This window comes from Crotalus tigris, unplaced genomic scaffold, assembly GCF_016545835.1.
Source record: "Crotalus tigris isolate CLP2741 ecotype Arizona unplaced genomic scaffold, ASM1654583v1 scf7180000018371.15429387391:27106975, whole genome shotgun sequence".
NCBI classification, from domain to species: domain Eukaryota; kingdom Metazoa; phylum Chordata; class Lepidosauria; order Squamata; family Viperidae; genus Crotalus; species Crotalus tigris.
The window spans coordinates 19466007-19481882 of record NW_024096970.1 but is presented as its reverse complement, the minus strand read 5'-3'; the positions used below and the strand labels follow the sequence as shown (position 1 = coordinate 19481882).

The 15876-nt window shown below is 39.6% G+C and overlaps 1 protein-coding gene across 9 annotated transcripts in view; it reads left to right on the top strand.

The window, feature by feature from the left end:
* Nucleotides 1–15876, top strand: part of TMEM63C (transmembrane protein 63C) — a 70124-nt gene that overhangs the window by 20249 nt on the left and 33999 nt on the right. For 6 of the 9 annotated variants that reach the window (XM_039351639.1, XM_039351638.1, XM_039351637.1 and 3 more), the window contains 5 exons: nucleotides 8297–8371; nucleotides 11247–11367; nucleotides 12079–12320; nucleotides 13358–13437; nucleotides 14659–14691. In XM_039351639.1, the coding sequence (XP_039207573.1) occupies nucleotides 12123–12320; nucleotides 13358–13437; nucleotides 14659–14691 (311 nt within the window). In that variant the 5' untranslated portion in view covers nucleotides 8297–8371; nucleotides 11247–11367; nucleotides 12079–12122. The remainder of the gene's footprint in view (nucleotides 1–8296; nucleotides 8372–11246; nucleotides 11368–12078; nucleotides 12321–13357; nucleotides 13438–14658; nucleotides 14692–15876) is intronic. The other 3 variants (XM_039351641.1, XM_039351642.1, XM_039351643.1) reach the window with 2 other exon arrangements.

The following is a 15876-nucleotide window of genomic DNA, read 5'->3' as shown; positions in this document are numbered from 1 at the left end:
TCCAGACCTCCTCTTCCAATATCTTTGCTTTGAAGAAAGCTCTCAAGAGAGCTAAAGTCATTAGACATTAATATTCTGGCATTTCCATATGGCACAATTTCCAGTGTCATCCTCTTAAAGTATTTGGAAGTCAGTTTCTGCTGAGCTCAGAATGTGGAGGATAGACAGTAAACCATTAACCAGTCCAGGCTGCCTCCAGCCTAAGAGAAGGCAGCTACCTAAGGTCAGTGCCTCACACTTCAGCTATAGCAGCTCCTGACGAAATAAAAACAAATGCGGGGGGAAAAAAGTATTAGTCTTCATTTTATCTCATTAGGGTGTATCTAGTATATACAGTATGTGTATAGACATCGGTTGCAATAAAAACTCTGGGGTAATAAATTGTATAGACCTCAGCCCTTATTGGAAGCTCTGTTGGTGTCATGTCCCTGTAGTTATGCAAGAAGAGACTATAATAATGTAAGTTGTAGGATGGAATATCCATGGGAATAGTGCAGAGAGATAGCAATGGCCCACTTGAGCTGAGAGGTAAGGTAAAGCAAACGTTTAGCACATTGTGTTCATACAAACAGAGACAATCAAGCCCAGCAGTTTTTTTTTACAGGCAGGGATTGTGAAATTGACTAGAAAGTGACTGGAAGGATAATTCACTGAGGTTGCTCTGAAATCCACCAGAGGACTTCATGTTCAGATGGGGTAAGGCTCCAGTTTTTCATGAATGGGATATGATTTACCCAAGCTCTGCAGAACTGCAGCATTGCAAATTGCAAAATGGAAATTTGGCGCTTTAAGCTGCAACTCAGACACATTGAGAAAAATAATTGTTTCAACCACACAAGGAGGATGCTGCAAGAAGTGGGCTGCATGTACCAATGCTAAATTGACATAAATGTCCCTTGTGGAGCAGCTCTCCATTTGCAGAGGTGTCAGTTTGACTGAACATTCAGTAGCAGCTTTCTGTTCACTAGACACCATAATTGTGCAGTGGGAACTGCCCCAGATCTATCCCTTATTTTTCCAATAGTGTGGATGGTATTGGTGACCTTGCTGCTCTCTGTGTATACTGTAACTGCACTGAAATGAACTATGCTTGCAAAGATGAAAGCATAATGATGTGAAAACAATCTGTACTTATATTGCTATAATGAGGTCTGGCTTTTTCCAGAGGATGACACAGCATTAAAACAAGCATGCTCAGCAGTGGCAGATTTGACAAGCACATGGAGAGAATGATTTTCAGAGAACTGCAGATGGATAAACTTTGGGTCTTCTTATCTGATGACCTGGGAATTGCTTTGTCCTGTATTTTTTTTTTAAATATTTGAAAAGCATGCCTTTTATTATTGAAGTGACACATTTCAGTAACAAACAAGAAATGAAGTACAGAAATTATAGGGATCATCTGAGTAATACAAAACAATATGAATTACAGATGGTTAGCTGCATTCCACTACTCAGTCAAGATAACTAGGGAATGTACCCCTAGGTTCAGATGTATACTTCAATATAAAGGGAATATTGAAATGCCAGTAAGTTCTCACAGACAATATGTGCATAATGTTGAACTCGTAAGGAAGATAGTAGGGCTACACTCTCCTTCTACTGTTTTTGCAATTTGCAGTAAAGGTAAAAGGGTATGTGAAACTCGAGCAGTATTGATCTGCCAAGAAATTCTATCTTCAAAAATCTCTCCATTTAAAAATTGGATAGCTGGCCTTTTCCTAGTCTGAGCATGTGCTCTAGTGACATTTATGTTGCTGAAAGAATATGATGCAGTTTTCCATAATTTTCTTCTCTCAGAGATATTGGGTTTCATTTCACTCAAATCTTGTAAGTTAAAGACCAACATATGTAAAAAGCATTGTGTTGAGGCAGGAATGTGATATCTGCAGTCGGGAAAACATACTTTATTCTAGTTCTGTGCCGCTTTGGTTGCAGCTGAGATGTCAGTATCTGTTATTGCAAAATTATTTTGCAGAAGACAGAAAGATTTTATCTGATGGAGAGATTAGTGTCAAAATCTGTGTCAATTGATAACTGGATTCTCAGATGGTACTCTAGTGCTGTTTAATCTAGAAAGATCTTGTGTTTGTGGAATTGGGAAAATGAACAGAATAAAGACTCAGGTGCTTTGCTAGAATACTGCAGGTGGAAAGCTGAGGGATATTGGATAGTAAAGGAGAAATTATTTAAGTAAGCAAGTTTGTTTCGGCTGAGGGGCATTGATTGGAATTGTAATTAAAACATATTTAGAGAAATTCCACTGGGGAAAATTGGGTTGACTTGTGGATACTGAAATGGTTATGGCATTGTGTTATGGCTGGCTATGGCATAGTACCAGCTTGCCATCTCCCCATGCTGAAGTTTTGCGTATTCAATAGGATAGAGGCCGATGCACAGCAAAACCCAAGAGAGAAGACTTTATATGTACCTTGGCATGTCCTGTGTCTCAAATGTACCATTTTACTTATGATATGTATACCAAAAATCTTGGCCAAAAGATGGATTCTTTGTAAAAACACTACATGGAATTGCATTATTTATTGCAAGAATCAAGATAAAAGGAAATATTTGCAAATAAGAGTGAGAAACTACAGATAGTCTAGAAAACTTCTAAAATGGTTCTTGTAGCTTAGTCAAGTACAATGCACAGATGTATTATATCAGTAGCAGTAAGCAGAAATGTCCATAAAAGAGGACTGCTTTCTTCTAAATGCATGGAAATGAAAACACATTCTTTTTCTGATTACCATTTATTGTTACCAACTTTTAAAGGAAGCTGCCTTATCTCACACACTTGCTTTTCCTGCATGCAAGATAAGGAGCCTTATATCAGCCTTATATCAGTAACATGGGATATTTTCTACATGAATGTTAAAGCTAGGTAACATCTTCTTAAGAAAAGCAGACCTGTGTAGAGGCTGAGGGCGAGAAATGAGGAAGTGAGATTTAAATGCCGGAACCAATTTTTTGGTCGTCACAAAGAGGAAATATTTAATGTAATTAAGCAGAACGCTGTTTCTTCTCAAAGTGCCTTAGGTTACAAGGCTTCTTTTTTTCTGTTGAAATACTCTGTGATTAATCTTCTTTTTAGAAAAACAGAGAAGGACTGAATCTTCAGAATTGCCATTGTGTAGTTCTAACAGAGTTTCAGTCCCTAATGAACCCAAAATAACGTATTTTGGGATCTAAAATGGGTAATAATCCATTTGTTTCTTGGGCATCTTTTGGCAGGTTTTACCCAAAGCCCTACCGCAGTGGTGGCGAATCTATGGCACGCATGCCAGAGGCAGCACTCAGAGCCCTCTCTGTGGGCACTTCTCTGAACTACTGGTGGCAGGCTACCCACCACCCCACCTGCCAGAGACCTCCTGGATCTCCCCCAATGCTGCCCGGTCCCCACAGGTGTCTCTCCCCATGAGCAACATCGAGGTGACCATGCCCACCTTGGCCCCACCCACCTGGCACCCGGCAATAAATAAGTGGGTTTGGGGTTGCAGTTTGGGCACTCGGTCTCTAAAAGGTTCGCCATCACTGCCCTACCGTATCCTTTTTTAATACATTTGATGGGTCTCTGCTGGCTTAGGAATCTGCCAGTACGTTTCTATTATCCTAAGTATTGCAGTTTTTTATTCAAACTGTTCTACGTTATATTCCAATAAAATTGGGACTTGTGTGTTGGATAATTTTATTTATTTATATTTCATATTTCTTAACCTCCTATCTCACTTTACATAATCCCCTGTTTGAAGCACTTCAGCCTTTGATTACTATACTCACTCTGGAATGCTTCAATAAGCACAGGGCCTTATATTGGTGAGCAGAAGTATATTGGCTAACAACTTTGGATTTACACACAGATACACACATATATACCTGAAGTGTACCAGGCTGGGAAAGCTTAAATGAAAATATATTAAACTTTCTTTCTAGATAGATTTAGTGCTCTTTTTTGTTCATCATTTCAGATTTCTATACACATGTTCTTTCATAAAATGCTAAATGCTGTCTGACATTAATTCATTTTGGTTTTGCTGCCTTGATTTGTTTAACAATAAAAGATTATAGAATAGATATATGAAATCAGCAAAACAGAAGGGAGATTCTGAAACTAGAAATTAAGTGAGAAAGGATGAAAACAAATATTCCTTTGCTGGACTTTTTCAATTTTGTATATATTAAATACAGTCATATGTCATGCATTTATTGTTAATGGTGGGAAACAAATAGCAGAATCAAAAGACTTCAGAAATTATGTATTACTTTCCAGAAAAAAAAAACAAACTTAAGGATTTCCTTTTTCCTCATAATCTGCATGTAGTCTTTCTTTTTCAGAGAAATTTTGTGTCTTTCTTCAACTTCAGCAGATGGAATTATATAGAATAGGTTCTTCTTAATTGGAGTTCCCAAATCAGATAATCATTTTGGTGTTTTCCTTCTATACTTCCTGGCACAAAATAAAATGATAAGGTTTTTATAGTTCAAAGCATTTGGACAGATTCCACTGCCACTATTTTAAATTAACCTGATTGTCCCCTGTTAATTTGGCAATAAACTAGCCAGTTTGAAATAAAATGTTAATTTGAAACAGAAGAATAAAACATGAAAATTTACTAAGAGGTGGAGATGGTGGTGGTGGTGGTGGTGGAGGAGGAGGAGGAGGAGGAGGAGGAGGAGGAGGAGGAGGAGGAGGAGGAGGAGATGTGCAGTTCACATAATGTAAGCCAGTTTTACTTCTGAAAGGAGTTTAGCCTCTCATTCCCTTCCTCTCATTTGAAAGATAAAAGGGTACTGGCCCCATGACATTGGAGATCAGCTCTTATCTTTTCTTCCCAATTGACCCAGAAGTCATGAACTGATGTTTGTGTACAGAAGCATTTATTGATGGGTCTTTCCTATTTGATGCTCAGTATTGATTCGCCTGATGTGCTGACTCAGTGCATCTGACTACAGCTTTCCTCTCTCTTTCCTGGGAGATCTCCACTGACCTTGTCCTCTTAGCAGCCAAAGTCACATATATGGATAAACATCATTCATTTGTCTAGCACAGTGTTTCTCAACCTTGACAATTTTAAGGCATGTGGACTTCAACTCCCAGAATTCCACAGCAAGCATTGCTGGCTGTGGAATTCTGGGAGTTGAAGTCCACATGCCTTAAAATTGTCAAGGTTGAGAAACACTGGTCTAGCGAGTAACAGCTAATTGGAGGCAAATCTTTAAGTTGTATGCTCTGCTTCTGTAAAAACAGGCAGACCTTTCAGATATGCAGGATTCAGGAGCTGCAAGAGCAGTGGAAAAGGATATAACAGAAGAGACGACTAGTTGAATATTTGATATTCAGGGTTCCTAAATAATCTTCACTTTTGCATTTTAAACTACCTCTTCATTGATTTAGAGTACATCTTTTCATATGACTGCAGGGAAGGAAGGTTTACGAATACAGCTGTATAAATAAAGCAATACCTAATGCAAAACAAAATTGAAATGGCTTTTAAAGCAGGACTCTTGGCCAGTGAGCCACAGAAATGGCTGGCCAGTGCGCGCCCACCTGGGTATGCATTCCCCCCCACTTGCACTAGCACCCGCATGTGTGAATAGGGCCACTAGCCGCCATGGGGAGTGCATGGCCGCTCACACATGCGCACAGCACCAGTGCATGCCCATGCGCGAACAGGGCTGCTAGTGCTGCGCCAGTGCGTGTGGCCCTGCTTGCGTGCACGCAAGCGCCCGCACCAATTTGGAAGCTGCTCTCCTTCCCTCCAGGCCGCAAGCTCAGAAAGGTTGGAGACCTCTGTTTTAAAGAATGCAAATAATCACATTCGGACGTATTCGTGTACATATTTATAGTCATGCCAGTTGGGAATAAAATATAAATGTACATCCATTCATATGTTCATATGTTAGTCCAGAACCAGCTAATTTATGTTCACTGAAAAAGAATATCTTATTAATCTTTTGAAGAAGAATGAGATGTACTTGCTCAAGGTAGTCAATGCTCAACTACATAATCAGAGGCTTGCTTTGTATAAGGTAGGTTTCTGCTTTCGTTGTCCAAATGGTATATATTGCACAGAATTCTGTAGCATAGAAGACTGGCATACTAAGGTTTTACTGTACCTCTAACACTAAGACAACAAATTTGTTTTCAAAATTTCTTGTAGATTTCAAAAAATGTGACAGTGCCAAACATACTTATTTTGATTCCTTACACTTCCAAATATGATTGGAAACTAAGCTACAACGCAACAGTTGGCATTCAGTATGCATTAGTCCAGGCACACTGGTTTAGATATTACAGGATCCAATCTGGATCAGTCACCAGGACCAGAGGTTTAGTCTTTCAAGCTTTAGTTTAGATATTAGGTCATAGTATCTAGATTCCTTTCTGTGTTTTACCTCTGAATAGATTTTTGTAATGAGGAAAAAAGAAAGAAAGTGCTGGAAATCATAGGGAATGGCAAATTATCATCCTCTGGATTCTTTTGTTGCTTGTGAATGAAACAAGTTGATTGCATTAAGAAAACAGTGTGATGGTTTGACAATGTGATGAAATATTAGTATATTGTTCTGTTAAAATGCAAGTAGAAGTCACAGTTGGCAGAAGGGCTGTGATTTCCTGCTAGCCTGACCGCAAGGCCTATGAATAGGAGCAAGCAACCCCTAGCTGACCTTGACTGATCTCAGAAAAGCCAAGCGAGGTCAGGACCTTCAAGAGGAGCAATCATTGCTACTCTAATACAATCTATTAATTAATAATTAACCAGTGGAAGCTCTGGATGCTCCAACACTGGAAGTTTTTGAAACTGGACAGCCATTTGTCTGAAATGGTATAGGGCAGACATGCGAAACACAAGGCCCGGGAGCCGGATGCGGCCCGCGAAGTGGTTTCATGTGGCCCGCGAAGCCATCCTAGAAACAGTGAGGGAACAGCCCCCGCTGCTTTGGCCCTGGCCCAGGCCAGCTGGGAGCCAATGTACAATTTTTGGGTGGCCATTTATGCTGAAACGCATTCAGTCTTAGCTCCACAAGGCCATCCAGAAACAGCGAGGAACCAATCCCTGCCGTGTTGGCCCCACCCCCTGGGTGCATGCTGGGGAAGTGTCACCCTTTGTGAGGAATGAAGAAATGCACCATGCCTTGGCGCTTGCCCCGGTCCCACCCCCTTCTGCCAGAGACCCTCAGATGTGTCCCACTCCTGCCCAGGCCCCCACAGGCACCCTTGATGCGAACGATGTAAAGCTGGCCATGCCCACTCCATCCACGCCCACCCAGTAGGCCATGCCCACCTTGGCCACACCCACCTGGCCCCCCAAGGGCAACCGCAATGCTGATGCGGTCCTTAATGAAATTGAGTTTGACACCCCTGGTATAGGGTTTCCTGCCTGAGGAGGGGGTTGGACTAGATGACCTACAAGGTCATCTCTCTGTGAGATCTTAAACTCATCTCATAGATTTGTTGTAAGGTAAATAGAGAGTGACCACATTTGCTATTTTGATCTATTTGAAATAGAAACGAGATTAGTCAGATAACTGTGTACATCACTGAAAACTCTTGTGTGCATGTTCTACTGTATTGCTTACAGATAGATGCTTTTTTGTAAAGGGAAAACGTGGAAACAGACCAAATGCTGGCTGACCCTAAAAATGGTTCTGTCATTAGCTCTTGGAAGGGTAATGAAGGACTGAGCTGCTGGTTGCTAAGAGCCCCTCTAATTATTTGCTGATGATCCAGAGTCATTTTCCTTGGTAACCAAAGGGAGATGAATTATTAAAAGCAACTGGCAATGTCAGATGGAGTTGTTTACATAGGGAAAGAGGCAAAGGGAGGGGGCAAGGAAATGCACTCTCAGACAACATGGAGATAGGAGTATAGCTCAACTGAGCAGCCATCTGGCTTTCATTTTTCTCTGCTTCCCCAAACACGGAAGGAAACCCATAATCTTTTTAACGTACTCCTGGCCATTATCTTTTTAGATAGATGTAGTGGCTTAGAAACAAAAAGGGCCAGTACTGAAAGTAAACTCTGACTGGCTGCTGCCCCACTGCAGAATAATAACATTAAATACACGATATAATTGGCATGTTCCAGCAGTGGGTATTACAAGGAACAAGAGATTTCCACCTCTACCCACAAATGTTTACTTTGTAAGGGATGGTGAGGGGAGGTGTGGCAAGACAAGTTACACTGGATTCTTGCAAAGAATAAAGCTGGAAACAAAGAGCTTGTTCACCTTTGGTCTGCTAGAATTACTGGTTTAGTTTTATGTTTCTTTTTCTTTTTTTTACAATAACATAGACTGATTACTCCACAATGGCAAGAGTCGACCCTGGTGTCTGGAACCAAGCCTGAATTGTGGAATGACCCTTCTTGGTATGTATCGTGAATCTGCCGTTTATGAAAGGTAAAGAGTTGTTTTGTAGAACCTGTTGCAACATAAGGAGGAAGTGATCTCTGCCTCTGGGAGAACCTTCATTCTGAAGGAACAGCTGTCCCTGGTGTGCTTTCTAGATGGGTGATTATTACACTTGCTGCCATTCTCAACCAGTCAGGGTGGGAGATGTGTGCATTATCATGCAATGCATTTGGAAGGTACCAGATATGTTTTGGGGAGAGATCTAATTTAGGCATGGATGGAAGAATGAATGAATGGCTTTGTTGATTCTGTAATAATGGCTTTGAGTGAACTGAAGGTGGATATTTCCATCTATTTGAAGCTAGGTTTTGTTCCAGGAACCATCAGAGCAAAACCAAGCAGGTTTGTGTCTGGTTGTCAAGGGCACTAAAATATTACAAGTGTTATTTAGAAAAAATTCCTGAACAGTAAGGACATCTCTCTGGAAAGATCTAGGGAACATAAACCAACATATGCTACTCTCAGATAAATTAACTGTGTATGAATGCCCAAGTTTGAGTACCTCCAGGCTGGCATTTTGCCTGATAGGATATAGGATGTGATCATGCATGCTAGCCCCATCCCCAGTGCCTCCAGCTTCCTGTTTTGAGTGGGGTTCCTGCTTAGATGGGGATTTATATTTGTTTTTAGCGCAACTAGAAGACAATTTTCTCAACATGCTAGGGAAAAATTAGCCTACACGTATAAGACCACATCTGGAATACTGCATCCAGTTTTGTCACCACATTACAAAAAAGATGTTGAGACTCTGGAAAGAGTGCAGAGAAGAACAACAAAAATGAGTAGGGGCCTGGAGGATAAAACATATGAAGAATGGTTGCAGGAATTGGGCATGGCTAGTCTAGTAAAAAGAAGGACTAGGGGTGACATGATAGCAGTGTTCAAATATCTGAGGGGCTAACAAAGATGGGGGGGTCAGCCTATTTTCCAAAGCACCAGAAAGCAAGACAAGAAAGAATGGATGGAAACCAGTGGTGGGATTCAACCAGTTCACACCACTTCAACAGAACCGGTAGCTACTTTTTGTTTCCCAGGCCCAGAATGGACTTCTGGAAGTGGCATCCACACAGAGAACTGGTTGTTTACATATTTGAATCCCACCACTGATGGAGACTAATACAGGAGAGAAGCAGCCTAGAACTAAGAAAAAAATTGCTGACAGTTAGAACAATCAACCAGTGGAACAGCTTGTCTTCAGAAGTTGTGGGTGCTCCATCGATGGAGGCTTTTAGGAAAAGACTGGATAGCCACTTGTCTGAAATGGTATAGGGTGTCCTGCTTGAGGAGGGGGTTGGACTAGAACAGGGGTCCTCAAACTTGGCAATTTTAAGTCTTGTGGACTTCAACTCCCAGAATTCCTCAGCCAGCTTTGCTGGACTAGAAGACCTCCAAGGTTCCTTCCAACTGTGTTATTCTGTTATACTGTATTCTGAGGTTGCCCAGAGCACGGAAAGTGTACCCAGTGCCAAGTGTTATGTCCTTTTGGACCTAGTGAAGGGATAGATGTTTCACGAGGAAAAAAGGAAGAATGGAGGAAGAGATGAGTTACACACTCATTGTTTTGAATTATATCTGTTTAGAGATACAGGATTATCTGATCATTTGGAGATTGTGTTTCTAGTGATTTCTGCCATTAAAAGGTTTCCTAATCATTGGGAGGTTGGCAGAGAATCAGCTAAATTTCTTACAATTGTCTTTTAGACCATCCTATTTGAGGGAGTTGGGGCATACTAGACTAAAAACTCAGGAAGGGAGAGGATGGCATACCATTAGCTAAAATCATTTTGAAATACCAGATGCCTCAAGAGACAAGCTGGAGTATTGTTGCTTGCTTCCACTTATAGCCTATTATTGGCATGTTGGCAAATAAAAAACATTGTATAGAAGCATTATATTTCCAGTTTATTCCCTTTACAATGTTAGCCCAAGCCCAGTGAAGCTGCCATTATAATTTCTCATCTCACAGGAAAGTTGTGAGTATATAATACATATTTCTTTTTAAAGATTTCTCTGGAGTCCCACATATTGATCCTGTGCTTTCCCAAACTAACATTTGCAGTTCTCTGGACTAGATCTACCTTACTTAAGCACCTTCCAGTAGGCTTTGGACCACAATTCTCAAATTCCTGTCTAATATGGTAAATCCACTGGTGCTTCATTTCCACAAGGCTTAGTGCTCAATCTTAATTCACCCACTTTACTAATATGCCACTAGCTGATTTGTCCATTAACATATCACAAAGTAATGTTTTTCTCCATGTTTCTTTGATAGTTTCTTAATAGTATATAAATCCTTTTAATGTTAATGTATCTACATAATAGAAGCAATTAAAAAAATAGAGCTGCAATGGGCCATTTAGACCATCAATGTTCAGTGCAAGAGTCCAAATTAAAGTATCCCCAATAGATGGCTTTCTAATGAAAGTCAGCCACTGCCTCTCTGGATAAATTAGTTTATATAATTAATAAACACAATGTTATCTTTTTGGTGTTTCACTTGTTCTTCAGTTTCCCTAACTTAATATTTTTTCTGTTACTCTGCAATATGAGTACAGTGTTTTCATTTTTAATTTTAAAGATCCAACCTTTCCTAAAAAGTGAACTGAAAAGGCAACTTAATCAAAAATAGCAAAGACAAAAGATGGAGGAAGGGAAAAGGTTTAAAAATCCAGCGAACTAACAGAACATTGCAAAACTGCAGTCTTAATTAGAAGCCCCCCCAAAAAATAATTAATATTAGTTACATTGAAAATTCAAACAGAGAGATAACCTAAACAGCACTGTGGTTCAAAGTGCTTTCCCATATACCTTTGATTTTTATTCATTTTGTAGGATGAAATGCCATTAAAGTGGGAACAGACGTTTCTGGGGATGTTAATTCCAAAGCCTGAAATGCTGAGAATAAAGACAATCTGTCCTGATCTCCGCCTTAAATTCGTCAGATATTGATGGGGTAGGTCTACTTGTAATTTTAATAAGAGGGTGTCATCATTGCCCTGGGTTCTTCCTTGGAGGAGAATGAGATGTCAGGATGAAAATGAAAACCAGAATCAGTTATATCTGCTGCATCTTTAGGCATTGATCTGAAGTCCTAAGTAGGAAATAGGGAGTCCTGCTAGCTCCCCTCTACGTTCCACAGATTTTGAGCTGTAAGTATCGCTACTATTACATGGGGAAAAGGCTAATGGGAAAAGAGTGCCAGATACCTTGGGAATCAAAATCCACAGTGACTTAACAGCTGAGCCTGTCCTGAGTCAGTTTTTGGACACTATATAAGGGAATATCAGAGGCTGATACATTTTCTGAAAACAGCATTCTTTTTAATGTGCCTTCCACTCTCACATTTGGGATCGGGAACCATGAACTGTTCTTGAATATATTTATCTTCACCTGGATTTTTAGCATCTAACTCATCTTTTTAGTATAGTATATCTTGGCTTTAGCATCGAAAGATAATGTTAAAATACTTCCTGACATCTCTGTAGGCTGGCTTAGCAAGGATCTGACTGTCTTCTACCTCTCAATCTTTATATCTCTGTGTGGCACAGGAGAAAGCAAGCTTATAAAGGGACAAACGTGTCCTCAGATATGAAAGTCTCCCTTGAGAGGTCTTTTCCAATCTCAGAAATCTAGTTTCACTCTTTTCCCCTAAATCTACTCTTAGGTATTTTACACAGCAGAACTCGCTAAGAGACCACTGATTTACAGATGGACAACATGATCGCGACCACATCTTCATCAGAAGATACGAATTCCGTCTCTCTGAATGTTCTCACATATCTGGATACTCTGACCAACAGTACAGAAGACCAATGCTTCAGCGCCCGTTCCCACAGCACTGTCTTACAAGGGCTGCCTTTTGGTGGTGTGCCCACAGTACTTGCTCTCAACTTCCTCCTTTGGATGGTGAGTGAGAAGGAGAAAAATTATCTTCCTTTATTATCTGTTCATAAATCATCAACCATAACAGCTGGGAATGACAGATAAGCAGTAACATTTCAACACTTGGAAAAACTTAAATTTTATATCTTTACCTCAAACACAATGCATTCATTCCCTAATATAATTCTCACTGGTTTCTTCCTTATATGTTTCTTGAACTCTTGAAAGAGAGAAAAATCTCCATCAATACAAAGAGAGATATTTTCTACTAAATATTAAAACTATGGCAAACACACATTGTATGGCCTTTAGTCAGAGGGGTGTGACTTCACATTGGTAGTAAATAGAAACAATTTGTTCAGTCAGGTAACAGCAAAGTTTCCTCTCTAACGTTGCTTCTGACATTCACCCCAGCCAGTGTTCCACACAGGCCAGGTAGGTCTGCAACCAGGCATCCAGTATATATATTTCATTTGGAAACCACCTCAGCAAACAAGCAGGAGAATTCATAATTTCTTGTTTATCTTTACCTTGTACAGTTTTACACTTTTTCTCCAGTTTAACTGAAGTTCAGAATTCAACTGAGAGGGTATTTGTATCTTAGTGTGAGTTCCACATATATTCATGCTATGCAAGACAGAATTAGCATATAAAAACTCCTGCCTGTTTATTTTCCCACCTTTAATTTCTATTGGCAGGGTACATACAACATATCTAACTAAATCAGTTAAAAACTTAAATGGATGTGTTTGTACCATGTGTTAATCTTTATTAATGTTAACTTTAGTTAGTTTCTTTGGTGGTGATGCAGTTAACAAATCATATGAACACAGCCTGGTTACAATTCAGTGAGTTGTGCAAACCCAGAAAACAATTCAAAAACCAAGTTTTAGCATTTAAGTGAGCTCTGAAAATCTATGGAAGCAGAAATCCCACTCTGCAGCTATTTTTGTTCTTCTTTATCATTTATTGCAATTTCTGTCACAGACAGGGAAAAGGGAATGGAGTATATACTTAGTGAAGAGGATTATTAAGCCGGTAGTGCTTCTCTCCAACTGCAGGTACTTCTCTTCATCTTTTCCTGCCTTCGGAAAGCAGCTTGGGATTATGGGCGCCTCGCCTTGCTGATGGATAATGACAGGTAAAATCTAACCTTTCTAACAGGATGGAAAGGCTGAAGGCCACAGAAAATAGTGGAATGATTTGCTGTTTCCCAGGCTTTTCCAATTTAATGTCAGCAGATGTGTTGTGACTGCAACTCTTAAGTATTACCTGCCCCTAACAGTCCAAGCATTTTGGAAGGCATCAGACTGGAGATGGCTGCTATTCATAGTCCAAAATTATCAGTACTGATGGGTGCTCTGTTGAGAATAAAATGCACCAGGGCCGTATTATTAGAGCTTCGAAACCTGGCATAATAATAGAAAAAATGTCATTAAATCTACATGACTAGTGGACTGTGAAAGATGTTTGCAATGTCCCTTAATTCCAATAGAGAAAAAAAATGAAATTCCCTTAAATTTCACTTTTAAAAGAGGAACGGTCCAAGGCACCTTCATAACATTTGCAACATAAGATGAAATCACAGAATTGTAGTTGAAAGGGACCATGAAAATAATATAGTCCATCTCTTTCTAATGTGCATGAAAACCAGCTGAACTGCCCTCAAGAAGAAGCTGTCTCACCTTTTCTTTGTAGCCTCCAGGGATGGAGAACCCACAACTTCTAAAAATAGATTGTTTCACTGTTGTACAGATTTCTCCACCCAAAATGTTTCTATATTCCATCAATATAGTAAAACTGCACAACTGTAAAGACACTGTGACAATACCAAAGAACTGACTGAAATTATACCACTGATGGAATATGAAAAAAAAGTTGTCTAACCTCTTACCTTATCCATTGCTTTGATATGCCATGCTGAAAATTCAACTGGGATTGCCACCAGACAAGGTTTTGAAAGTTACGATGTCTGGAGGAAGATGGTGAACTTAAAAAGCACATTTTAGTAAAGAAGAACTGAGGAGACCAAGGTGGAAGATGCTTCTGGGCAGAAGATCACGTGATAACTAGTTAGTGAAATAAATCAGTGAACCATGAGCCAAGAAATGTCTAGTTAATCACTTGCCTCAGGATTGATTTCCCTAAGCGGTAGCTATATGTTAGCTTTAATAGATTTCCTTCTACGAATAATCAAAACAGTTTTCTTGGAAGAAAAAAAACACCAATGCAGTTTTCTAATTCTGACCCTTTTCGAGATGTTCATCTTCATTCCATCCGTCTCAGTTAATAATATTGCTTGTTATTACTATTTGAAGGTTTCCCTCCCACTGACTACTGTTGTTCTTCTTCTTTTAATCAGCCGTTTGCCTCCAAGCACATGGAACTCCTACGAGTAAATAATACAGTGGTGATATGGGAATCGAAGGCTTGGGGAACTGAGAATTCTTGTGAAAAAAAGAATGGCCACTGCTTTTAAAGGAGTATTTGAGAGTCTATCAATTCCACCCAGGATCAATTAGCTTTCCCCAAATCAATGTTTGTCAAGATGGAAAATGTTTCTCCATCTGTATTTCAAGGAGTTCTTGGCCTTGAAACTAAAAAGACTCAGGATCAAAACAAAATAAATTTATATCAGTTATACTTTCTCTCTTCCAGAGGAGGCAGAGAAGATGGGTGAGTGATGGAGGCAGATTGGATTAGTTTGGTAGAGATGTGAAATAGAGTAAATCTGCTCCTGATTGTCCGAAATGTGCTTTTTAAAAAGGATACTGGACTTCTTTTTTCCCTTGAAGATGTTTCACTTCTCGTCCAAGAAGCTTCTTCAGTTCTTCTTGGACGAGAAGCGAAACGTCTTCAAGGAAATAAAAAACAAAGTCCAGTTACCTTTTGAAAAAGCACCTTTGGGACAACCAGGATTTGGATGACTGAGAATCTCCATAGACATTCTACTTCTGATTGTTTAAATTCATTTTCTTCCCATTTTGCAGTGGCTTTTCTTTCTTTTACAGAATGTTTGAATGTCATCTGGTAATATGGATAAACTCCTTTAAAATATTCTCTTGGTTGTTAATCTATAATATATTGTCTGTCTGATAATGATGGGTTTCATTTGATTGTTTAATGTTGGGTGAATGGGAAGGTTAGAGTCAGCATCTAATACTTAAAATTCTGTTTCTTCACCATTACCTTACAGTAAGCTTATCTTTTATTTATTATTTTATTTTATTTATGAGACTTATATACCGCTTTAAGTGCAAGCACTCTCTAAGCGGTGTACACCAGTAAGCAATGTATATATATATTTACATTGCCCCCAACAATCTGGGTCCTCATTTTACCTATCCCGGAAGGATGGAAGGCTGAGTCAACCTTGAGCCGGTGAGATTTGAACCGTTGACCTGCTGAACACAGTCAGCTAAAGTGTCCTGCAGTACTGCACTCTAACTGCTGCGCCACCTAGAGCATCACATTTTTTAATATGTAGTGGGTGTCCTTTTCATGAATGCTACAGTTTTGAAATTACTCTTGTTGAAATTCTGATCGGGCCATTCTTAATGCTATTATGTAAAATTTATTA